General features: G+C 38.5%; 1 protein-coding gene and 1 non-coding gene across 2 annotated transcripts; one reads left to right on the forward strand and one right to left on the reverse strand.

Moving 5' to 3' along the window:
• The first annotated feature begins 10,792 nt into the window (after window positions 1–10,792).
• On the forward strand, window positions 10,793–25,520 carry GTPBP8 (GTP binding protein 8 (putative)). Its single transcript, XM_052638261.1, has 6 exons — window positions 10,793–11,128; window positions 14,199–14,297; window positions 15,981–16,111; window positions 17,019–17,118; window positions 19,430–19,548; window positions 24,469–25,520. Exons 1-6 carry the CDS (start codon window positions 10,793–10,795, stop codon window positions 24,557–24,559), a joined length of 876 nt encoding a protein of 291 aa, XP_052494221.1. The 3' UTR covers window positions 24,560–25,520.
• LOC128057824 (U6 spliceosomal RNA) lies at window positions 17,470–17,576 on the reverse strand. The gene has a single exon (XR_008200338.1). It is a non-coding gene; the product is annotated as a U6 spliceosomal RNA (small nuclear RNA).
• Window positions 25,521–27,276: the final 1,756 nt, after the last annotated feature.

Here is a 27,276-nt window from a genome sequence, read left to right on the forward strand (position 1 = left end):
TCATTATCAAGTCTATCCATTGAGATCTTTACTTGAAAATAATAAATTCCTATCCAGTATCTCTTTTTTCCTTTTTATACAGTTAATGGGGTTCTCACGGCAAGAATATTGGAGTGATTTGCCATTCCTGCCTCCAGTGGACCATGTTTTGTTAGAACTCTCCACTATGACCCGTCCGTCTTGGGTGGCCCTACACAGCATGGCTCATAGCTTCAATTGAGTTATGCAAGCCCTTTCATCATGACAAGGCAGTGGTCCATGAAGGGTGAGGAGTGATCCTTGAAGGACAGGGAGGCCTGGCATGCTGCAGTCCACGGGGTGGCAAAGAGTCAGACACAACTTGGTGACTAAACAGCAACAACATCCCATATCTCCAATTGGTTCTTCTCTGAAGCTTCCTGTTTCATATTTTTCATGTTCTCCCTTATCTCTCTGTGAATATTCACTGGTTTTATTTTAAATTCTTTGTCCACCAGATATGTTCACTGATTAAGATAATTTGTTTTTTACTCTTATCTTTTTTTTTTTTTTTTGGCTTGTGGGTTTGTAATGCAAGTTTGTAAGCTCATATTATCATGGTAAAATCAGTTAGTTACATTGGCAAATAACAGATACAGGGGGAGAAGAGTGAACTAGGCCCTAGCTTGCAGTAGTTTGGGCAGTAAAGGGGTACCCCACAGTATAAAACCATCTTGCATTACATTCTCGGCTCAGCCATTCCTTCTATGCCCTCCATTCATGAGATCTGCCTATCAGGTAACTGCCTCATACTTTTACCCCAAGTGTCCTTCTAAAAATAATCACAAAACTTTTCTTTTTTTCAACTTATTGTCCAGCTTATGAAGGAGAGTAAGGAGGTTAGAGGGACTAGTCCAGAACCTAATTGCGCTCAACTGCAGCTAAACACACCAGGATTCATTCAGTCACCCTAGCCTCTGCTGTTCAATCACTAATTCAATTACTAATGTTCACTGCACTGCTCTTGCTGCTGCTGCTGCTGCTGCTAAGTCACTTCAGTCGTGTCCGACTCTGTGTGACCCCATAGATGGCAGCCCACCAGGCTCCCCCGTCCCTGGGATTCTCCAGGCAAGAACACTGAAGTGGGTTGCCATTTCCTTAGAGTCCCCATACTTCATGACAAGTAGATGGCACAGCAATGTTGATTATAACCTCCTTCAGTATAAAGAGTTCTAGTTTTGCTATGTTTTACTAAATTGACTAGAGCACATTTATCCCACCTTCCTCAAAAATCTCCAGAAAAATAATTTGTATTTAGAGCAGAACCTGGAGTATAGCTTTTCTACAAGCATACAATCTCATAAGCACAGATAAGAAAATCCTCACTTAAAAAAAAAACTTTACCTTTTAATTTATGTGCAGAAAAGAGTTAAAATAGGAGGTTATGACTGCTGTCCTTAAAAAGGCTTTATTATATGGCATCTGAGAAATGGATTTGGAAAATTTCCCTGAATGATAAGAGCTCACTATACCTAAACTGATTGTAAAAACAATATGATTTATGCTGAAGATCTGCTTTTCTTCTGTGAGTCTGGAATTTCAGTGACCACAGTCACATTAGCACTATGTGCCAGTATGACCGGCCCAGCATAAAACACTGGAGTCCTAGGCTCAGGTGAATGTTACTGGTGGACGGTTCACACGTGTTTATGGCTCACTGCTGGCAGAATTAATTGCATCCTGTGCAACTCCCCTGGGAGAGGACTTGTAGAAACTTATGACTGGTTTCCTCCAGATTTCACCTTGAGTGTCTTTCTCTTTGCCAATTTTGCTTCATATTCTTTCACTGGGATAAATCATAGCCATAAGTACACCTATATGCTGAGTCCCATGAGCCTATCTAGTGAATCATCAAATTTGGGGAATAGTCTTGGAGACCCCTGACACAATCTACCTGAGAGTGAATTAAACTGTCTGAATCTCTCTCAACATCTCTGCCTCTTGAAAGGCTTCTAATCTACTCAGGATGCCAGAGAACACACCATTTACTTCCAGTAAGACAACGAAAATATAATTAGAGACATCAGTTCAGTTCAGTCGCTCAGTCGTGCCCGACTCTTTGCGACCCCATGAATCGCAGCACGCCAGGCCTCCCTGTCCATCACCAACTCCCAGAGTTCACTCAGACTCATGTCCATCGAGTCAGTGATGCAATCCAGCCATCTCATCCTCTGTCATCCCCTTCTCCTCCTGCCCCCAATCCTTCCCAGCATCAGAGTCTTTTCCAATGAGTCAACTCTTCGCATGACATGGCCAAAGTACTGGAGCTTCAGCTTTAGCATCATTCTTTCCAAAGAAATCCCAGGGCTGATCTCCTTCAGAATGGACTGGTTGGATCTCCTTGCAGTCCAAGGGACTCTCAAGAGTCTTCTGCAACACCACAGTTCAAAAGCATCAATTCTTCGGCGCTCAGCCTTCTTCACAGTCCAACTCTCACATCCGTACATGACCACAGGAAAAACCATAGCCTTGACTAGACGGACCTTAGTTGGCAAAGTAATGTCTCTGCTCTTGAATATGCGATCTAGGTTGGTCATAACTTTTCTTCCAATTAGAGACATACTACAATGTAAACTTGCCCATCAAAATGATCTTGCCTAATAGGTAATAAGGTTTAAAACATAGTCAATAATCTGTGAGAACAGCAAAATGCTTTTTTCCAACAACAAAAACTGAATAATATAAAAACACAAGTTGATAGAGTTCTAATATATTTTAAAAGTACTAGTATGGCAGAGAGATCAAACACGAAGTTACAAGTGAGAACAATTGACTATCTAACATAACTGTTTTTACTGAAAAAAACAACCTTGAAGGAAGTGAAGCTCTATACTTCTCCTCCAAACCCAAACCATTCTAAGAACTCACCTCCTACACATGATCATGGTCTGATATTTAATCTACAAATCTCTCTAGAGAAATCTGTGAGTACAATAGGCAAAACCCTAAAAAAAAAAAAAAAAGCTCAAAAAGCTTCTCTGAAGGAAAAAAATATATATCTCTGTTAGAGGCATTCTCTAGCGATATATTAATGGAATACAAACTGAAACTAAATGATTTGATGAGCTCCCAAAGAAAAGGACTATAGGAAATATGTTTCTTGAATGATGGTCAAATAATAAATTTCAAAAATAACAATTCATAACCTAATTAGGAAATTAGGTTATGCTTTGAGGGATTCCCTGGTGACTCAGAAGGTAAAGCATCTGCCTGCAATGCAGGAGACCTGGGTTTGATCCCTGGGTCAGGAAGATCCCCTGGAGAAGGAAAGCCCACTCCAGTACTCTTCCCTGGAAAATTCCACAGACAAAGGAGCCTGGTAGGCTACAGTCCATGGGGTTGCAAAGAGTTGGACATGACTGAGCAACTTCACTTTCCTTTCCTTTAGGAAATTAGGTGGGCAAATCATACATCATGTTACATATGTGTGCCATAAATTTTTGTCAACATATTTGATGATATCTAATTTAATTTTTTAATCAGCTGTTACACATAAATATTATTTAAATAATTAAATGCATTTTTAACTTATAGCATTCACTCAGACAGTAGTTATTATAATTCAACCAACTTAAGTTACATGTGGAAAGTTCTTCTATGTCACTCTCATTCATATAATGAGAGTATAGCATCAAAAATGAGATCCAAATTAGATTGTAAGCATGTTTTTCTATTTGATTCCTGGCACCTAGATCAATTCCTGGCATGACAGTCAAACAATAAATGTTAATTACTGTTGTTTAAAGCAAGGGGAGAAGTATGGTGGGGAAAGGTCTTGTGTAAATTGGACACTGCAACCTAATCCATTCTCTCTGTGTATGTTTAGAAGTTTTTCTAGAATCACTGCCCTTGCTTCTGCTAGAGCTTTCAAACCATTTCTAGCCTAGAATAAGAGTTAACCTATGTATATATTCTATGCTTACTAATTCTCTGATGTCACAGATTCTGCCTACAGTGTTTGCCTTCTTCATATCTTGGATGGATTCCCTAAACTTAATACTTACAGGACTTGGACATAATTTGAGATCACTCTGGATCCAATGGCCATTCATTAGAGACAGACATTCTGAAGGAACAATTGAGACAATCCTGTCCTAATGGTAAGATCCCCCCACTGTTCTGCCTGTGTTCTCTCCATTCTTATTAGATAAACATGATAGCATTTCAGTCAGACTGGTTTCAGTAATAAAGGCTGATTCTAAGGAGTGTGTGTTAAGTATGTACTACCTTCCCAAGTCATATTAAAAAGTAAAATCTTGTTAACTTTGTGGTGAACTACCTCTTAAACTGTCAAACAGAAAGTACTTTTTTTTCAGGATGACCATAAACACATCCTGAACTCTGTTAATTTTCACAACATTACCAGATTACTGACCTTTACCAAAGATCATAAGTAACCACTGGATGAGGAAATACCCTGAGTGGAAGGGAGATTCTTAAGACTCCTAAAGTTCAGCTGTTACTTCAAGGGAAGGTAAGAGTTTGGCCTGTAGTTTGGCCTGCTTCACCTGCACGGTCACCTCTGGGAGTTGGTGATGGACAGGGAAGCCTGGCATGCTGCAGTCTTGGGGCTGCAAAGAGTCGGACATGACTAAGTGACTGAACTGAGTTAACCTGTAGGCAGGCACAGGCACTCTAAGCCCAAAGCTTCATCATGACTCCTCTGGAATAGATTCAAATTTACCTAGAGCACCCAAACTATCATGCATGGTAGTCTGATGGCTCTGGATTTACACAAGGAACCACATATCATCTTAAAATACTCTGTTAAATAAGACTCATGGCTGCCATTACATCCAAGTCAAATCAGTTTCAGTAAAAACAAGGAGAGGAACGTATTGACTTGTGTGATTGAAGAGCAGAGGGACAGAGAACATGATATTCAGCATAGTCATCAGGAGTCATGCCGCCTCCCATTTCCATCTCTCAGTACTGTTTTTCTTTCTTTGTCAGCTTCATTCTGTCTTAAAGCACTACAGGCATCTTTCACATAGCAGTGAAGAGCACCCATCATGAGTGTTGGCCTCAATTCCAGCATTATAACACGAGGCTCAAGGGCAGAGCCAGCTGCCTGTCCAATGACTGGCTCAGTTGGGATTGCTTGCACATTACTCAAATAATCATTATTGTCATAACACACACGGTGTATGTATGGCCAAATCCCACCTCCTGTGATCAGAAGTGTGGAGTTGTTAGTGATAACCCCATTAGAGCCACACAGAGTGGATGTGGATGTTTCCTCTCTACACAAGGGATGCCAACCAGCTAAAGTTTGTTATGCATACATTCACTTTAACTCTCTGTATCAAAGCCAAAGTTTGAAAGTAATAGCTAGAGTCACTGCCAGCATCATCTTTTCACTACCTCCTGGCCACATTGGCCCCCTCGCTGTTCTAAACAAGTCATACACACTCCTGCCTCTGAGCCTTCACACTTTCACTTGGAATACTTCCCCCAAGAAATCACGTGGTTATTTCCTTACTTCCTTAACATCGGTGTTCAAATATCACCCCCTCAGTGAAGATCACATTAAAATGGCAATATTCTTGCCTCTACACACATACACATCTAACCTCCCTACCCAGCTTTAGCTTTTTCCTAAGCATTTATCACTATCTAATAAGTGAAGAGGAACTAAAATCCTCTTGATGACAGTGAAAGTGGAGAGTGAAAAAGTTGGCTTAAAGCTCAACATTCAGAAAATGAAGATCATGGCATCTGGTCCCATCACTTCATGGGAAATAGATGGGGAAACAGTGGAAACAGTGGCTGACTTTATTTTGGGGGGCTACAAAATCACTGCATATGGTGACTGCAGCCGTGAAATTAAAAGACGCTTACTCGTTGGAAGAAAAGTTATGGCCAACCTAGATAGCATATTGAAAAGCAGAGACATTACTTTGCTGACTAAGGTCCGTCTAGTCAAGGCTATGGTTTTTCCAGTGGTCATGTATGGATGTGAGAGTTGGACTGTGAAGAAAGCTGAGTGCCGAAGAATTGATGCTTTTGAACTGTGGTGTTGGAGAAGACTCTTGAGAGTCGCTTGGACTGCGAGGAGATCCAACCAGTCCATTCTGAAGGAGATCAGCCCTGGGATTTCTTTGGAGGGAATGATGCTGAAGGTGAAACTCCAGTACTTTGGCCATGTCATGTGAAGAGTTGACTCATTGGAAAAGACTCTGATGCTGGGAGGGATTGAAGGCAGGAGAAGGGGACAACAGAGGATTAGATGGCTGGATGACATCACTGACTTGATGCACGTGAGTCTGAGGGAACTCCAGGAGTTGGTGATGGACAGGGAGGCCTGGCGTGCTGCGATTCATGGGGTCACAAAGAGTCGGACACAACTGAGCAACTGACCTGAACTGAACTGAATATACCCTGTGGGCTTCCCTGGTGGCTTAAAGAATCCACCTGCAATGAAGAAGACAAGGGTTCAATCCCTCAGTTGGGAAGATCCCCCTGGAAAAGGAAATGGCAACCCACTCCAGTATTCTTGTCTGGGAAATCTCATGGACAGAGGAGTTTGGTGGGACAGTCCACGGGGTTGCCAAAGAGCTGGACATGATTCAGCCACTGCTACTGCTGCTGTTAAGTCACTTCAGTCATGTCCAACTCTGTGTGACCCCACAGACGGCAGCCCACCAGTCTCCCCTGTCCCTGGGATTTTCCAGGCAAGAACACTGGAGTGGGTTGCCATTTCCTTCTCCAATGCGTGAAAGTGAAAAGTGAAAGTGAAGTCGCTCAGTCATGTCCGACTCTTAGCAACCCCATGGACTACAGCCTACCAGGCTCCTCTGTCCATGGGATTTTCCAGGCAAGAGTACTGGAGTGGGGTGCCATTAGCCACTAAACAGCAACAATATACCCTGTATTTACTTATCTTACTATCTCAAGATCATAGCATATAAGAACAGAAACTTTTCTGTTTCATTTACTTCGTCTTGTATCTCCAGTACTTAGTACAGTGCTTAGCATGAATATTTGATGAATGAACAAATGATGGAATTGAGCAGGGGTGCCTTATCACTCTCAGTGTCAAATAATTTACACTACAGTATTACACAGGAAAGAGTATAGAACAGTACAGTCCATGAATACAGGCCTCATTTATCAACTTCCTTGGGCTACCATGGGCTTCCCTGGTGGCTCAGGTGGTAAAGAATCCATGCCCAAGGCAAGAGACCTGGGTTCAATCCCTGGGTCAGGAAGACCCCCTGGAGAAGAGAATCACACCCTTCCCCAGTCTTCTTGCCTGGAGAACTCCATGGACAGAGGAACCTGGTGGGCTACCAGGTTCCATGGGATTGCAAAGAGTCAGACATGACTATGGAACTAACACTTTGACTTCTCTTTTGCTGGGCTACCACAGTTTAGTGAGTATGTCTTGACCTCTGTGCTGTGGAACTAGACCAAGGGTGGGTTTTCCACAGTTCTCTGGGATGCCTCTAGGTCAATTTAAGCCCTTTCTCACATCCTAGTTCTGTCTCTGCAATTTGCTGACCAAGGAGCTGCTTGGTTTCTTAATCCACACTCCTTTTCCCCACAAGGACTTAAATCCTCTTCTGAATCATATGACACCTTGCCTAGCCAGGAGGTTTGATTCTGACTCCCAATTCAAAACTGTTAGCCAGGGTACTACTTCAGCCAGACAGACCACCTGGCAAGGTGCTGCCCACAATCAGAGACAGAATGTTGCCAGAAAACAGGGAATACTGTTGCAACATCCATCTGCCAGACTGGATCCCCATCAGTATTGATTTGGTCTGACATTCCTGGACTTTGAGAATTCTGTTGCAAGGAAGGAGGACCCCCTTTCAGGGCCAAAGGGTGGGCTCTTGTCAAATATTCAGAAATGAATTGTCTGAGGAGACACATGTGCTGACAAAGCGAGAGATTTTTTTTGGGAGAGATTTTATTGGGAAGGCGCACCCAGTGGAGAGCAGAAGGGCAAGTGAAGCTAGGAGGACTGTTCTGTCACGTGGCTCACAATCTCGGTTTTATGGTGATGAGATTAGTTTCTAGATTGTCTCTGGCCAATCATTCTGACTCAGGGTTGTTCCTGGTGGCCCATGCATCACCCAGCCAAGATGGATTTCACTGAGAAGGTTCCTGGGAGGATAGTGCATATGGACTGGTGTCTCCTATTGACTTTTGACTTTACCCGAATTCTTCCAGTTGATGGTGGCTTGTTAGTTCCATGTTCCTTATCAGGCTCTGCTATCATAAAATAACTGATGCAAATAGTTACTCTGGTGCCTGGTCAGGCGGCGGTTTCAGTCAGTGTTTCCCCTAACAATTCCTTGTGTACCCTAAGATTTCCATTGCAGCTCCACAATGGAATTATTTTCTTTATGCCAATTCCTCCTGTTTCTAGCTTCCCTCTCTGACTAGCAGGCCTCATGGCAATGAATGCCTCATGCAGGCTTCCTAGAATACCTCTCAAACCCTTATAAGAATTAGCAAAAGTCTTTCATGCTTGGGCTTATTTCCACACCTGGGATCCCAACAGTGTTGAAAGTGTTAGTTGCTCAGTCATGTACAACTCTTTGTGACCCCATTGACAGTAACCCACCAGGCTCCTTTGTCTATGGAATTCTCTACTCAAGAAGACTGTAATGCAAAGCCATTCTCTTCTCCAAGGGATCTTCCTAACCCAGGGATTGAACTCAGTTCTCCCACATTGCAGGTGGATTCTTTACTACTGAACCACCAGGGAAGCCCTCAAAGTTCAGAGTTGTCTGCAAATGTACCAACATACATAGTGAGTGAAAAAAAGATGGACTATTTAATAAGTATTGTTGAGACAACTGGTTGACCATTTGGAAAAAAATAAAGCTGAATTCCTAGCAGACTCTTTTTATTAAAACAAACTCCAATTGTATGAAACATTTAATTGTGAAAAAACTTAAACCACTAGAATAAAAGATAGGTTAATTTGTTTATAATCCTAGAAAATTTTTCTAAACATAACACAAAGCTTAGAATGTTTAAGAGACTATTCAGTTTGGCCACTTACAAATTAAAAATCTACAATCAAAATCCTATTAAAAAGTCAAAAGTTAAAAGTTGGGGAAAATATTTTTAAAACATAACAGATAAAAGGTCAATGTTCTCAATAACTAAACAGTTATTATAAATCATTTTAAAGTAATAATCCAATATAAAACATGATTTTTACAAAGTATATTTATTCTCTTTAATAATCAGGAATATATGAACTAAAAAAATAGCCTGCTTTTATAATGCCTACTTTGATGCTATAATATTTTGTTATTAGGAAGTAGTCCAGAGAAGGAAATGGCAACCCACTCCAGTACTCTTGCCTGGAAAATCCCATGGACAGAGGAGCCTGGTAGGCTACAGTCCATGGGGCCGCAAAGAGTTGGACACGACTGAGCGACTTTACTTCACTTCCGTTGCAATTTCTTTAAAAGATAATTTTTCCACAGAAATATGAAAAATAGAAATGCACTCAACTTATGCACCAATGAAGTCCTCTTCTAGGGATATGTCCTACTTCCACAAGTGTGAAAAAATGTCTCTTTATGAGGGCTTATTGTAGCACTGTTGTAACAACAAAATCTAATTAGTGATCAATAAGACATAGGGGAAATAAATGGAATAATATGCCTCCTTTAAAAACAATCATTTATGTTAAGTATGTATTGATACAGGAAGACTTTCTAATACATTGTTTAAAAAATTTTAAGGCTTTAGAACAGTATTTTGAGTTAAATTACAAACATGGTAACATATATCCAAAACGTCTGGATGTTTACAATAAAGTGTTTTCTTATGGAGGCGTGAGACTAGGGGATGGAGGCAAGCCTTAAAGCCTAATGCAAAGATCAACAAAAAATTAGGCGGGCAACAATTTCAGACTACTTTGTTGCCTGAAACAACAAAGTCAAAGTTGTTGACCTTGTTCACTAATTTTTGTGTGACATTAACTCAAGAACTGGCCTGAATAGTCAATGAACAACCTGAGGAACCGCTCAAGAGATCATGAGCTAACCTTACTACCCTGTTTGCTGCTAAGGTTTTAGAAGACCCATTGTCTTTTAGGTAGAAATATCTTTCAGATAGTCATTTTATCACGGTAGCTCTGTCTCCCATTCCAGCACTGATGAGTTTGAATGGCTTTAAGAAACTTCTGAAATAAGATGTCGTTACGTAACTTCAATGAAACAACTCTTGAACACCTGTGTAAACTGTTTGGTTTTGTTTTGTTTTGTTTTCTTTTACTCTGTAAGAAATCTCTAAATTTTAATGACATTTCCTGCAGCTCTAGAGAAGGCGGAATGAATTACAAACTGTCTGCACCCTGAAAACCAGGTACTTTTTGAACGACATTTCTCACCCGCACTTTTCATTTCTGCGCAAGTGTTTTTGCAACAACCAGAAAGTGTGAAGAGTAAACCGCCCTGAAATCCACCAGAGCTTCGCACGTTTTCTTCTTCACCTGAGCCTCAGGGCTCACACAGCTAGATATGTTTTCTCAGCTCTGAAAAACAGTTAAACAACCTCCCCAAAGCGACATACATGTCAAAGGCACAGTTGTCAGGACCAGGATGTGAAAAGCATCCAACCACCTTTCCCCCCGCTGCAGGTAACATCTGTCTCCAGCTCTTGGAACACAAAGAGTCTCTGCGGGAATCCAAGAGGCCATTGGAAACTACAATTCCCAGCAGGCTTAGCGGGAGCCGGGTCACGCACGCGCATTTCAGATCTTGGGATTGTGGTCCCGACGTGGGACTTCTAAAAGACGAAAATGGCCTCGCACCGGCTGCGGCCGTGCGTGGGTAGGCTGTTCGCGATGGGACCAGAGCTGGGGAGCGGAAGACGAGCTTACAGCGCGTTCCAGGCCTTCACGGAGGTTCTACGGCTGCCGAGCAAGCAGCTGACGAAGCTGGTCTTCCCGCTGCAAGAACTCCATGGGCATTTCGTCCCGGGCTCGAGGCCAGACCTTCACCTGAATATCTTCCACCCGAGCCTGGAGGACATCGCGCGGGCGGAGAGCTTCTTCACTGCCTCCGCCCGAAACCGCATCGAGTACCTCACCTCGGCGGTGCGTCTCGACCACGCCCCGGACCTTCGCCGCCCGGAGGTGAGCGCCGCAGCTGCCTGAGGGTACTGAGGGCTTGGGCCATGATTTTGCTGTAACCTATTATCAACTAGCGATGCTAGTGGTAAAGAACCCTCCTGCCGATGCAGGTAGACATAAAAGACACAGGTTCGATCCCTGGGTCGGGAAGATCCCGTGGCGGAGGGCATGGCAGCCCACTCCAGTATTCATGCCTGGAGAATCCCTTGGACAGAGGAGCCTGACAGGCTGAAGTCCATAGGGTCACACAGAGTCGGACACGACTGAAGCAACTTAGCATGCCTGCCTGCATTATCAGCACACCAGAGAGATTTACTAGCTTTGTATGGACGCGATATCATTATTGTAACAAAGTAAGCAGATGTGGGTTTAATTATTTTGGTGAATAAGTGAGTGAAAGTCACTCAGTCGTGTCCGACTCTTTGCGACACCATGGACTATACAGTCCATGGAATTCTCCAGGCCAGAATACTGGAGTAGGTAGCCATTCCCTTCGCCAGGGGATCTTCCCAACCCAGGGATTGAACCCAGGTCTCCCGCTTTGCAGGCGGATTCTTTACAAGCTGAGCCATAAGGGAAGCTCAATTATTTTGGTAGTGAATATGAAAGACTTTAGAAGGCGATTAAAACATTTATCATTTTTGTTTTTAATTGAAGTAGGGAAAACATGCCGAGACAAACTGGAAAAAGTGAAGAATGCAAAAAGTAGAGTAGTTTTACAAATGAAGTGATCCTTATCAATACATAATTTTCACTCAATCTGAATTTACTATCATGTGCCAAAAAATCATATATAAATGGCAATAATCTGTAAGATTTTCTAAAACAGCTTCAGTGGAATTCAGTGAGTGTCCATTTTATGCATGTCCTGCAGTTTAACATTTTGTTCTGTTAAGGCTCAGTTCAGTTGCTCAGTCATGTCCGACTCTTTGCGACCCCATGAATCGCAGCACGCCAGGCCTCCCTGTCCAGCACCAACTCCCAGAGTTCACTCAAACTCACGTCCATCGAGTCAGTGATGCCATCCAGCCATCTCATCCTCTGTCGTCCCCTTCTCCTCCTGCCCCCAATCCCTCCCAGCATCAGAGTCTTTTCCAATGAGTCAACTCTTCGCATGACATGGCCAAAGTACTGGAGTTTCAGCTTTAGCATCATTTCTTCCAAACAACAGCCAGGACTGATCTCCTTCAGAATGGACTGGTTGGATCTCCTTTCAGTCCAAGGGACTCTCAAGAGTCTCCTCCAACACCACAGTTCAAAAGCATCAATTCTTCAGCACTCAGCTTTCATCACAGTCCAACTCTCGCATCCATACATGACCACTGGAAAAACCATAGCCTTGACTAAACGGATCTTTGTTGGCAAAGTAATGTCTTTGCTTTTCAGTATGCTGTCTAGGTTGGTCATACTTTTCTTCCAAGGAGTAAGCGTCTTTTAATTTCATGGCTGCAGTCACCATCTGCAGTGATTTTGGAGCCTGTTTCCCCATCTATTTCCCATGAAGTGATGGGACCAGATGCCATGATCTTTGTTTTCTGAATGTTGAGCTTTAAGCCAGCTTTTTCACTCTCCTCTTTCACTTTGATCAAGAGGCTTTTTAGTTCCTCTTCACTTTCTGCCATAAGGGTGGTGTCATCTGCATATCTGAGGTTATTGATATTTCTCCTGGCAGTCCTGATTCCAGCTTGTGCTTCTTCCAGCCCAGCGTTTCTCATGATGTACTCTGCATAGAAGTTAAATAAGCAGAATGACAGTATACAGCTTTGACATACTCCTTTTCCTATGTGGAATCAGCCTGTTGTTCCATGTCCAGTTCTAACTGTTGCTTCCTGACCTGCATACAGGTTTCTCAAGAGGCAGGTCAAGTGGTAGTCTGGTATTCCTTTCTCTTTCTCAGACCTCCATTATTGGTGATAACGGCACCATTGCGCTGAAACTTTTCCACTCGAACTCTACAATAATTTAAGAGTACATAAATCACTTAATGATTTGGAGACAGCATTGCTTTTCCATTTTTAAATTCTGGACTTTTGTGTAATTTCTTTTTAATTTAGTTTTTTTAATCTATATTATTCAATTTAATCTGGTAGGACATTTGAAATTTATACAGCATCCAGATCAGTTTATTTTGAAGGACTGACCACAGTTTTGCAAAATATATAGCACTGCTGGCTCCTGCTCACTAAATGCCACCCAGTTATATTAATAACCAAAAATGCCCTTATTAATCATAAAAAATGCCCTTACAAATTTCAAAAACACCCCCAGGGGGCGCTACCGCCCTCATTTAGAAGCACTGATTGCCATGTGTATTAATGGTTAGTCTCAGAAATATTTTGTTGCTTTCTACATTCACACTAAAGGAGAAAAGCTTAAATGGAACAAGAAAGGTCAAGAGAAAGAAATAATTATAATGTAATAGTGTACTTTGAGAGTTTGTGGGGAAATGTGGTTTCAAACAGGAGTGACTTTAGAGCCAGTTTTGTTGAAACGCATGTAATTGTTAACTTCAAAAAGCTTTGAAAATATGGAATTCTTAATAAATGTTGCAAATGTTCTTGAGTGGCATATGTAATTAAAAGCACAGGTACAGATATAGATGTCTAGAGTTCAGTTTCCAGCTTCTTCACTTTCTAGCTGTATAATTTGGGGCCGGATATTGAGCCTCTCTTTGCCTCTGGCTTTATCACCTGTAAAGTGAGAAAACTTTTACAGTTTATAATGTTATCTGTCTCATAGGGATATTGTAAAGGGTAAATAAGAAAATAACAAGTGCTTTTAAAACCGTACCTGCCACACTAAAATCATTCAATATATAACAACTGTATATTAGAATTTGAAGGTTGACTAACCATAAGCTACTTTTTTATGGTTAATCAAGACTGAATAGTATTTACAGATTTTTACAGCTAATAGTGGGTTGGCCAAAAAGTTCATTTGGGTTTTTCTGTAAGCTGGTACAGTAAAACCCAAATGAACTTTTTGGCCAACCCAATACAATATATGGTTATATATATATATATATATATATATATAGACTAGTACTCAAGTATTTTCTTTTTGCTTGTATAAGGTGTGTTTTATAGGCAGAAGCAATGTTGGAAAATCCTCTCTAATAAAGGCCTTGTTTTCACTTGCCCCAGAGGTTGAAGTTAGAGTCTCCAAAAAACCGGTATGTCAAAATTTAAAACATATCTGAACTACCTCTGAATTGACTAAGATGAAGAATAAATATGGGGGGGGGGGGGTTAGAAACCATAATTGCTAAGTTCCTAGAAAAGTGATTTCTTTCAAACAAGTGCTAATGTAATACATTTCATTAATGCCTGTGTATTTCTCTGAAGAAAACGGAAGTTATTTTAGTAACCTGGCCAGTATGTTGAAGAAATTTTCCTTGGTCCAGTCTTTTCTCAAGAGTTATTCCATTGTCATTCTATATTTGCTTCTATGAGAATGCTCATCTAGTTCTACATTGATTTTTGAAGGAAACAGCTTTAAGTGTATTTTTTTCCTCCTATAATCTTTTATACCTAGCTAACTCATATATATATATATATATATATATATATATATATATATATACACGAATCAGGCACTTCCCAGTTTACCCAGGGCCAAATTGACGTGCTTAATATCCCAGTCAGTTTGCTGTAATCGCTTTTTGTCATTTTCTCATTTCCTCTGCTTCCTTTTCCATAATACAGACTCTACCAATATTTAAGGAACCCTCTCCCCACCCCAGTTCCCCTCACCTTATTATCTATCCTTGGCAAAATGTTCCTAACAACCCAGGGCTCACTGCCCCCATTTCCTTACAATAGAACCCTTCCCTGAGGCTTCACTAATGTTTTCTTGCTCCCAGTTTCTTCACATAGTTGATTCCCTGATACTACCCCTGATGATTTTAGTCATTTGTTAACCCTTCTATCCTTATTCCCTTGTGTCCTGCCTCATCAAATGTCATAGTTCAACTCTGACTTCTAGGTAGGGTGTTTCCTTTCTGCTGTGAGAAGACAATGGAAGAATTATATTCTTGACATTTCTAACCTGTAATTCTAAAGTTATTTTCCTATAGATAGACACATAAGTTGCCTGGGAACCTAAGCATCATTTATAAAACCTTCCTGAGTTCTGAACAATTGACTTTTAAAATTGTTTGTCATAATTTTTCCTTTTCTGATTAATAAATGTCCATGGACAGAAAACCACATGAATAAGCTATTTTGATCATCTTTACATTAATTGTAGTTGCACAGGTACTTTACAGTTGTACATGCTTTTTAAAAAAATGGCTTAATGAAAGCACCAAACCCATCTAATAAAACACGCCAATTGATTTTAGACAAGTAATAGTCTAGCTACAGTATCAAACTTTGCATCTGGTTTTTATGAAAACTTGTATGACTGACAGTAAGCATTTAATTTATCCTGTTTGTGCCATAATTCATTTAAAGTGGAGATAATTCTTTAAAGTGGAAATATATTTTTCATCAGAGAATATCGACTAATGCAGCCATACTATTTAGACCAGTTCTCTCACTAAGAGAGAACTAATGAAGTAGGAAAACTTGAAAATACTTTGCCTACGTATTTCTAATATGGATTTGAAGTTATTAAATCATACAGATTCTCTTTAAAGAAAAATGAATTGGAAGGAGGAAGTAGGATCATCTAAGCTTATATCCAGCCGCTTCTCTTCTGTTTCTTTTTTCTGTATCGTCATCTGCATAGGGTTATATACAGAATATTTTTATGCTTTTAATAAGTAATTATTGATTGAACAGAAAATATTTTGAGTCATGAAATATACAAAGGACATATTTTAAGAAACTTATTTTTACATTTACTTTATCAGGGCCATACAAAGAAAATTAATTTTTACAAAGTTGGAAAATACTTTACATTGGTGGACATGCCAGGTTATGGCTATAGAGCACCTGAAGATTTCGTTGACATGGTAGAAACCTACCTAAAAGAACGAAAGAAGTAAGAAGCTTTTTGTTCTTATAATTGTTATATTTAACCCCTAAACATGTTTTCATGAATAGAACATTCTACACATGATGAACCCTTCAGTTTTATCAAATAACTTTTCTAGAAAGTGTACTTTATTCTCATAATATTCTGAACTATTTCGGAGGAAGGTATATACTGTCTGCTTAGTTTTTTTTTCCTGTAAATTAGGTTAAACTTAAATTCAATTGTTTTCCTATATTGAGACTATAAGTAGTACATCAGCAGACTTTATTAATTTTTTATACCAAACTCTTAGCTGGCTGTTTTTAAAAATGAAATTTGTTGGTTAATGTGGTGTTTACCAGATTTAAATAAACTTCAGTAAATTCTGGTTATTCTTAAAATACTTCTGACATCACAGCCTTGATAAATACTACTTTTATTTGTCTCCATAGGTAGTAGCCAAGTAGCAGGTCTATGTTTCAAGCATTGCAGAATATATGGAAAAATTAATGTTAAACTTTTGAAGTATAAAAAAATGTTTATAAGTAATTTGCTTGTTGTATCTTTACAAAGAAGCTAAGATAAAATACTTATACAAGAAAATACAAAATGTGTTCGGTTTTGTTATCTACTAGTCTTAAAGTAATATTTGAAGACTTAGACACTTTTATGGTAACTTACAGTCATATGTTCTATATATGCTATTGAAAGAATATTAATGAATCTAGCTATTGAACATAACCAACACTGAGACCTATTGGAACTAGGATGGACTTCATGGTAAATTGAGAATTCCTTTTGCCCAAAGAAATTTTTAAATTTTGATCTGATAATTTTTCAAAAGACAATTTCTTAGTATAGTGAAGGTCGGGGTGGGGGAAATGAATAAGTATATTTTTCTTTGCTGTTAATCTTCATTTCTGCATTCCTACAGTTTGATGAGAACATTTTTATTAGTGGATAGTGTTGTTGGAATTCAAAAAGCAGACAATATTGCCATAGAAATGTGTGAAGAATTTGCATTACCTTATGTGGTAAGTATTTCTTTTGACTCATGGTTGCACTCAGAAATATGAGTTCCCTGTGTGTCTGTCTGTTTAATAAATGAGCAGGTCTCCTCCTCAAAAGTTAAAGGAGTACCTTTTAAAATGTCTTTTCAATTATTAGCCATTAATATTAAAATAAGTTCTGTGGTACTTTTATTCCCTTTCCTTCTCCTAGCTTTTAAATTCTCAAAATTATAGTCAAAGTTTTCTATTCATCTAGTGATTATAAATGCTTTTCCTTGTTTTGTTTTGTTTTTTCTTTTTTTTAGTTTATTTAAATTTTTATTTTTACTTTATTTTACTTTACAATACTGTATTGGTTTGCCATACATTGACATGAAAAATATGGAACGCTTCACGAATTTGCGTGTCATCCTTGCGCAGGGGCCATGCTAATCTTCTCTGTATCGTTCCAATTTTAGTATATGTGCTGCCGAAGCGAGCAGTGTTTTTTCTTTTTTAAATGACTATAAATATTTGCTAATACTCCTTAGTAGCTCTTTAACAGCAGCTTGACAGATAGTACTTATCAGAATATAAATGAAACTACAACTGAAAAATTTGCTAAACTAATTTGCAATTTAAGAACATCACAAAAATTTAGTAGGCTCCAGCACACAAAGGTAGGGTGTTTATATTCTTAAGGAAAAGAAAATTTCGGTATGAGAATATATTACCAGTTCTTTCTGTTGTTTACCCTAGAATAGAATACAGATTGCTCGGTTGGTATCCTACCAATTTTGTTTTCTATGTTTTTCAGATTAAATGGCAATCTTCAAGTTCCTCTCTGAGGAACTTGACTATAATTTGGTTTCAAAAAATGTCAGAAAACCACTAAAATGTAGTGGTTTTGCAGTTTAATGCAAATCAAACCATGTTACCAGTCAAAAAGCTGTTTGTATTCATCGAGTCATGGAATTCTTGGGGTTTGCAAATGCCCTTTGAAACATTAGAGATAATTTACAGTTATGAGGAGCCAAAGAATTGATAAACATAGTCTACATAGTAAAAAAAAAAAAAAGCCCGAATTTTCCCCAACCAGTTTTACTGATAATTTGATAATTCACTCCTAATTTGATATCATAGATATCATTTTGTGAAATCATATATTTTCCTCAGTTTTAACTTTAAGAAAATATTAGCCTTTTTCTTTGTAAAAGAAGTTGTGATAGAGGAATTAGGTATCAGCATATTTCTCTTTATGAAGAAAGACTTCTACTTTCTGCTTCTCACTCCTTCTGCCATTAATATTTTTTATGCTGTATAGTTTATGATCATTATATTTTATTTTAATCATTTATATATTTTTATAACTGAAAAGCATAAATGATTAGTCAAGAAATTTAATTTTATAGAATTTTCCTAGGAAAACTTCTGAAAAATACATCAAGGTTTTTACTTTTTAATTAATTTTGTAATCATCACGCCTTGACCTTTTTCTAGTATATAATTGTCTTTGAGTAAGTAAATTACTTAAAGTATTATATTTGCTGTTAACCCTAGTAAATTCTAGGGTTACTTGGAGTATAACTTTATTTAAGTTGGAATTTAACTACAGTGGCTACAACCTACCAATAGCCTGATTTGTAATTTTTCCTTTAAATTTAACATATAAAGTAGAACAATTCAGGATTTTAAAAATGATTATAAATCGGCAGTTTTATGTGTATCAACCTAATAATACTTCTGTGTCTTAGACCACAAAATAAATAGTGATCACATGAAACATTTGGTGTATAGCAATGGCAAGTATGGCCCTAGGGTTCTTTTCACTGGTCTTGAATCCAAGATATTATGGCCCTGTGTGGTTAAACAGCAAACACACAGTGTATGCTTTATATATGGCATATATTAATTTATTTAATCTTTACAGCAGCTCCTTTAGAAGGTATTGCTTTTATTTTATAGATGAGGAAACAAGTACAGAGAGATTAAGAAACTTGCAGAGGTCACCTAGTTGTTACTGAAATTTTGTAACTAAAATGTATAAAACTGTATATTAAGAAATAACAGTTGACCCTTGAACAGTATGGGAGTTAGGGGTGCCCACCCTCCTTTCAGTCGCGAGTCCAAGTTTAACTTACAGCCAGTCCTTCCTATTCAAGGTTCTTCTCTATTGATGGTTCCTCCATATTGGCAGTTCCATATCCATAGATTTAATCAACCACAGATCATGTAATATTGTGGTATTTACTGTTGAAAATATCTGCATATAAGTGCACCTTTGCAGTCTAATCCCATGTTGCTCAAGGATCAACTGTACTTTATTTCTAATGCTTAAATATTTGTTTTCCTACAGATGGTATTAACAAAAATTGACAAATCTTCCAAGGGACATCTTTTAAAACAAGTGCTTCAGATCCAGAAATTTGTTGACACTAAAACACAAGGATGTTTTCCTCAGTTGTTCCCTGTAAGGTAAGAGTTGAATTGTCTTTATGTACTAACATAGAACTTTATGTGATAACAACCTTTAACATTAAATCAGTGTTTCTGAAATTGAGGTATCCTTTTAAGATTAGTGGAGTTTGGAAGATTCTGTACTTAGCCATAATTTATTGGCTTTTATTTTATCAACACTTTTTTTCCCTCCCCTCTATTCTTTCTTCTGTCTGCAGATTCTTGATGAATCTTCCCTATAGTATCTTCATGATCTTTCTACTTCAGCCTATTTCAACCCTAGACTACATCAAGCTGTAAAGGATAAGAATTTTCCTTTTAAAGGACCATTTGTAAGGAAGAAATGCTTCATATAAGCTAGAATTAAGCATTGGTAGCAGACAGGATGGTTATTTCCTTAGCCAGCAATTTTTGTCAGATGTGGTTTAGCAATGAAACATGAGTTTTTACTTTCAGTGTACACTTTGGATACAGTAAGTAACCTGTATTATAGCAGAAATACAGTGCCACTCCTGTGTGATTTTCTGACTCTGACTTCTTTGTGGAAGGCACTATGATAGCTCCTACAAGAAATTAACATGAAACTGTCCTCTAAGCAGTCATTCTAGTTCCTACCGATCCAGATCACAATTGTCTGTATGAATATGCAGTCAAAGTCTGTCTTCATTCATTTTTACAAAATGCTTTTCCCCCTTGACTTACATTTAAGTATTTATCCTGTTCATTTGTCTGTGTCTGATAGATAACAGTGGAAACTCCTATGGGCAGGAATGAAATCCTGTTTCTTCTTAGAGCCCTGAGCATTGTCTCAGAAAAATAATTGCTTTCTTTTAAATGTTTAATAACAAGGAAATGAGACTTCAGCTAAAAAGGTAAAATAAACACAAGATGGGCAAATTATGGCCTAACAGCTGCATTTATTGGGAAAAAAAAAGTTTTAGTTGACTGTAGGCTGAGTTGAATAATATAATGAGGCTGGGGAAAAACTGATAAGGTTGTCTTGAGCTACAGTGTTAGAATTATTGTGTTCAAAACAAGGGAGTGATCAAACAGTAGTCTCACACTGCTTTAAGCTGCATACTGTCAGTTCAGTCAAGTCCTGTTGTGGCTTGACATTAAGAACAACTAGAACTATCTGAAAACAGATGGTCTTGGGGGAGGTTATGTCACTAGATCATTCTAAACACTTAATTGATCCACAAAGTAAGCATCTCTGTTTCACAGATACATTACAGGTCAGAGAAGTGAAGGGAGTTTCAGAGAAGCATTTGCTGATATAGAAAGAGCATGGACCTCAAGGGTCAGGCAACCATGGTTTTGCATGGTTCCTCTGCTTCTTGGCAATAGCTTTTAAAGCAACTTATTTCATTTTTTGAGGAAAAATGTGATGGTTAGAAGGATTAAATAAAATATATTGCAACAGATGTACACATACTAGCCACATAATAAAATTAGTTTCTTTCCTTCCCAAAAATCAGTCAATGGCAAGATCAGGCCAACAACCTGAACTAACAGATTCTCAGTGCTTTTTAGAGGTGTTCCCTTCTTTAGATAGGCTGGCATTTTCTGCTGCATGACCTTTGAATCACTGTGCCACCATACTAAGTGACTAAGGTACTGCAGAAGCCACACAGTACTCAAAGTCTTACGAATTGAGACACATACAGGAGGTGCCAGCTTTCGAGAACTTCAACGTTCAGGATACCACAGTGACCACATACAGGAAGTTGTCAGACTGTAGTTCTCAAAACCCAATTCAGATAGTAGAGTTATTTATACTCCTTGCTTCTATTTGCTTGACCAAGCCCCAGTACATCCTCCAAAAGGGAATTTGACCTAGTCATAGGATAATTATTATAAAATAAGACAGGTTTTATTTCCTCCTCTTCCAGTATGATATTGGTAGGAGAAAGGTGGAAGTGTGGGTAGACATGTAGTCCAGCAAGGTTTGGCCTTTAAGCCTGTTGGCAAAAGTTTAAGTGCTCCCCTTCATGTCTGAACTCTACCCCAGCTGAGTTAGAGAAGTAAAACTGACAAAAGGCCCCTAAAGTTTGATGCTGGGATCAATCTGTTTTTATTACTCATATGGAAGAAATATATAAGTAGGCACAATATAATTGCTTCTATGGTTTTCATGCAAATGAGAACTGATTCTTAGGACAAAGAAAATCATGAATTGACAAAAATGTTGCAAAGGAGTTCATGGTGCCATAGCTAGTGTGCAGACTATCCAACTTGTATCTCTTCTTTAAACCATACATGTGTAACTTCAGTTCTAGTTGAGAATCAGTATGGAGGCAGCTTTATCAAAGAGAATTAGCAACACAGCAGAGAATATTTTACCTGTTTTATATATACATATACACCATGTGAGTGAAGGTTGCTCAGTTGTGTCCAACTCTTTGCGACCCTGTGGACTGTAGCCTACCAGGCTTCTCCGTCCATAGGATTCTCCAGGCAAGAATACTGGAGTGGGTTACCATTTCCTTCTCCAGGGGATCTTCCCGACCCAGGGATTAAACCCAGTCTCCCACATTGGAGGCAGACGCTTTAACCTCTGAGCCACCAAGGAAGCCCCCATATATACCATACCTGCATCCATAAAAGTCTGTGTATCCCAAGAAACCATGTGTTCACTTCCATGCTGACAAATGGATGAACAGATATGGATAGATACAGTAAGACAGAGCAATAATAGACACAATAATCCTGACAGTGATTTTTTTTTTTAAATCATGAAAAGTCTGTATTATCACGGTAATTTAATCTTTGTCACAAAAAGAACAAATTAAAGAGATCAGAATTTTAGTCTGGGAAATAAAAAGCAAAATAGAAGATATTCCAATGGCATTTTTCACAGAAATAGAATAGTCTGAAAAACTATGTGGAACCACAGGTGACCCTGGATAGCCAAAGCAATCTTAAGAAAGAACAAAGCTGGAGGTATCACACTTCCTGATTTCAAACTGTGTCACAAAAGCTGTAGTAATGAAACAGTATGGTATTGGCATAAAAACAGATATATAGGTCAGTGGAACAGAATAGAGATCTCAGAAATAAACCCATGCAATGTGAGTGGTTAACTTTCAAAGGAGTCAAGAATATACAATGGGGAAAGGACAGTCTCTTCAATAAACGATGCTGGAAAAATTGGACAACCACATGCAAAAGAATGAAACTAGGTTACTATCTTACACCACACGAAAATTAACTCAAAATGGAAAAGTACTTGAATGTAAGACATGAAACCATAAAATTCCTAGAAGAAAAGACGCTGTAAGCTCTTTGACATCACTTTTAAGTCGTGAGTATTTGGATCTGACTCCAAAAGTAAGTGGGACTATATTAAACTAAAAGTTTCTGCACAGCAAAGAAAATTATCAACAAAATGAAAAGTCAGCCTAATCAATGGAAAAAGATATTTGCAAGTCATATATCTAATAGGGGTTAATATCCAAAATATATAAAGAACTCATACAACTCAATGGTAAAAAAAAAAAAAAAGGATTAAAAAATAAACACAGGAACTGAATAGACATTTTTCCAAAGACATACAGATAGCTAACAGGTGCATGAAATGATCCTCAACATCACTAATCATCGTGGAAATCCAAATCAAAACCACAACGAGCTATCACCTCACACCTGTTAGAGTGCTGTTATCAAAAAGATAAGACATAAGTATTGGCATGAATATAGAGAAAAGGGAATCCTTGTGTACTGTTGGTAGGAATGTAAATTGGTGCAGTCCCTAAAGAAAACAGTATTGATTCCTCAAAAAACTAAAAATAGAACTACCATATGATCCAAGAATTACACTCCTGGATATACATCTGAAGAAAATGAAAACATTAACTTGAAAAGATATGTGCACCTCCATGCTCGTTACAGCATTATTTTCAATAGCCAAAATTTGGAAACAAGTGTCCCTCAGTGGATGAATGGACAGAGAAGATGTGGGACTGTACAGTTGACCCTTGAACAATGTGAAGGGTTAAGGATTCTGACCCTTACCCAGTCAAAAATCCAAGTGTAACTTATAGTTGACCTGCCATAGCCATATTTCCTCCAAATCCCTGGATTCAACCAACTGGATGTAACACTGTGGTAGTTACCATTGTAAAACATCCACATGTAAGTGGATAGACACAGATTAGATCCATGGTTTTCAAGGGTCATCCTGTATACACAAATGGAATACAATTCAGCCACCAAAAAGGAGGAAATCTTACCATTTGAGAAGACATGAATGGACCTTGAGAGCATTATCCTAAGTGAAATAAGTCAGAGAAAGACAAATAATGTGTGATTTCACTTACATGTGGAATATTAAAAAACAAGCTCAGATGAGAAGAGATTCATGGTTGCTGGAGGTAGAGGTTGAGGGTAAGAAAAATAGGTGAAGGTCAAAAGGTACAAACTCGCAGTTATAAAATAAACCATGGGGATGGTGTAATATACAATATAGTTACCACAGTTAGTAATGCTGTACTGCATATTTTAAAGTTGCTAAGAGAGTAGACCGTAAAAGTCTTTTTTTTCATCACAAGAAAAAAAAATTGTTTACTATAAATGGTGGCAGGTGTAACTAGACTTATTGTGGTGATCATTTTGCAATATGTACAAATATTGAATCATTGTATCCCTGAAACTAATGTTGTATGTCGATTATACCACAATAATAATAACTTGGTCTGGAAAATAAAAAGCGAAATAGTAGATATGAAGTTTTTAGAATCATGAAGGAACTAGATCAGATGATATGGATCACCAGATTTAGAATATTACAAGAGGTGCTGAGGAAGAGAGGAAAGGTAGGACAAATTAAGATATCCTGTTTCACACCTGTTAATAAATGGATTTTAAGTTAGGTGAATTCAGATCTGTTACTACCTCTGAAGTAAGGAAGAAAATGATCTTTTTTTTCCCCCCCCACAGTGCCGTGACCTGTTCTGGAATCCATCTGCTGAGATGCTTTATAGCAGATATAACAGGAAATCTTAAGACTACTGGCTTCCAGTTTAGCTGAAGATTCAAAATTGTCTGTGCCAACTGCAGTTAAAGACAGAATTTCAACATTGTTTTAAATGTTGTGTATCTGTAACTTGCAGAAGGATCACTTCAGCTTTAAAACCTGCATATTTCCAAAGGAAGAATGAATTTGTGCCTATAGGGGCAGAAAGGTTTATACATGATTGAGTTATGCTGTTGATTAGAAGAGATACCAGCAGTTTTTAACAAACTGACAAACAAGACCATATAGAAGTCTATAAAATGAAAATCTGTTTCCTACCGTGTAGATGATAGTGAGAGTGTTACTCAGTCGTGTCTGACTCTTTGTAACCCTATGGACTGTAGCCTGCCAGGCTTCTCTGTCCATGGCATTTTCCAGGCAAGGATACTGGAGTGGGTAGCCATTCCCTTCTCCAGGGGGTCCTCCTGACACAGGGATTGAAGTCAGGTCTCCTGCATTGCAGGCAGATTCTTTATTGTCTGAGCCATCAGGGTAACCCCTACTGTGTAGATGATGGTTTGCCATATTATTCATTGGGTTTTTGTCTTTTAAAGGAATATCTATTACTCTATTTTTTAAAATATTACAACGCACTAGGTAAAAAGGGGCTACTTTTTTGTTAAGCACCGATAGATGGGTTGAAGGTAAAGTCTTATGTTATTGTTCAGTCACCAGGTTGTGTCTTGACTGCCACCCCATGGACTGTAGCACACCAGGCTTCCCGGTCCTTCACTATCTCCTAGAGTTTGTTCAAATTCATGTCCATTGAGTCAGTGATGCTATCTAACCACCTCATCCTCTGCCACCCTCTTCTCCTTTTACCTTCAAGCTTTCCCAGCATCAGGGTCTTTATATGTATGGCTATAACTTATCATTTTTCTGGAGACCTCATTTGAATATAACAAAAATTATTCTTGATAAAATTTCAATCAGTCCATAATGGCAATACCACTTATTTCAGGCTGAGGTCAGTCACTTTCACAGGGTTCAGAATCAGAAGACCAGAATTCAAGTTCCAGTTCTAATATTTATTACACATTGGATGTTTCTGAACTTCTTTTGTAACTCTACCTCAGAAGCTATGAAGATTAAAATGTGAAAAGAACATCTATTTATTCTACCTATTTGTAAAGCAAAACCAATTCAAGTATATAGCAAAACTCATGGGTAGATTTATCACAGAATGCATCCTGTCACAGAGGAAGTAACATTTTATCTAGGTTAAGACCAAAGAAGAAAGTTTTAGGTATGAAAGTTGATCTGCACAGGGCAAGAGAAAAAAGTTGATGGGACAGTTTATAAATGGAATCTTCCCATTAGGATTCAGAATGGAAAGATAAAGCCTTACTTTGGAATAATGTTAGTGGAAAATATTTTTATGAAGGTGTTACTGACCTAGTCATACAAGTGGTTTAGCTTTTCAGAGTGAGGCTGAATATTAAAATGTTATAGCAATACACTGGATAAAAAATTAATGCTATAAAACAACTTTTTGACTTTTAGAAAATTCAGTTCTGAATATGTTTTCAGTTTTATAGTTAATACTACTAGTTTATTCTAACCAGCAGTGATTTAAACTTTAAGAAGGGGCGGGGGGGGGCTAATATGGGCATTCACCAAGCAAGATATATATTGATAGTAACAACAAAATTATCTTAAAAGTCATCTTTCTGCCTGCCAATGTTACTTTACAGCTTGTCTTAGCCTTGGCTTTTGTTCTTCTAAAAGGAAGGTCTAAGACAAAAGCTTGTGTCCAATAGTTTACTGGGGATGTGATTCCAGAGAACAGGAATGAAGGGGAAATGAAACAGATGGAAGGAAAGCCAATCAAGGAGGCAGTGAGTTGGAAACAACAGAGCTCTAGGGCTTGATCTTGAGAGATCTGTGGAACCTTATGAAATGTGCCTCTGAATTGTCTTTGAAGGGAGATTAACAAGTTGTGTATGCCCAAATGCCAAGCAGTTCCTGTAGCTTGTCAGAGGCGAGAAGGCAAGGTGTAGTCATCCCGTCCTGCTCGAGACTGGTTATCATAGTAGTGGCTGCAGTAAGAGGCCGAGAAGATTTGAAATGACACACGAGAGGTCTACCACACTGCTCTTATAAATGACCAGAGTGTGTTAATGCCACCAGAAGGGATTAAATTGGTATTTACCATGATGATGCTAACAGTTATTTTCTAATCTAATTTGCTGGGTAAGTTATGGTTTTGTAAATTTAAGATTTCACTTTTAAAACTTAAAACATTTGAATTTGTTTGGAAAAAAAAATAGAATACTATGTTCCTTATTTTTACCAACTTAGGGACACATGAAACTCTTTACGGTTTTTCCCAGAATTTTAAGGGGCAGATGGGAAAAGGAGATAAACATACTCCAAAGGAACATTAATTAAACAGGAAAAAAAAAAAATGCTAGGCTTATAGTCTAATCCAGTTTCACCTCCTTAGACAATTCACTGAACCACTCTGTTGTATACAATAAAGGGTGATCTCCAAAGTCTCTTCCAGCTGTACAGGTTTATGATTATTGGACAGTAATACCACTTCAGATGGAGGAACTGAGCCCAGAGAAGCCTGCTGTTTGCACATGATTAGTGTCACACGCACACAGAAGCAAGACTGGGTCTTGAATCTTAGAAGCTGATGGCTATTTCTAGACTTGTCACGAAGACTTCCTCGGTATTGTCCATGTTTTAAAGTACCAAGTAGCTGTACCACTTGGTAGGAAACCAGG

Source organism: Budorcas taxicolor, chromosome 1, assembly GCF_023091745.1.
Source record: "Budorcas taxicolor isolate Tak-1 chromosome 1, Takin1.1, whole genome shotgun sequence".
Classification (NCBI taxonomy): Eukaryota; Metazoa; Chordata; class Mammalia; order Artiodactyla; family Bovidae; genus Budorcas; species Budorcas taxicolor.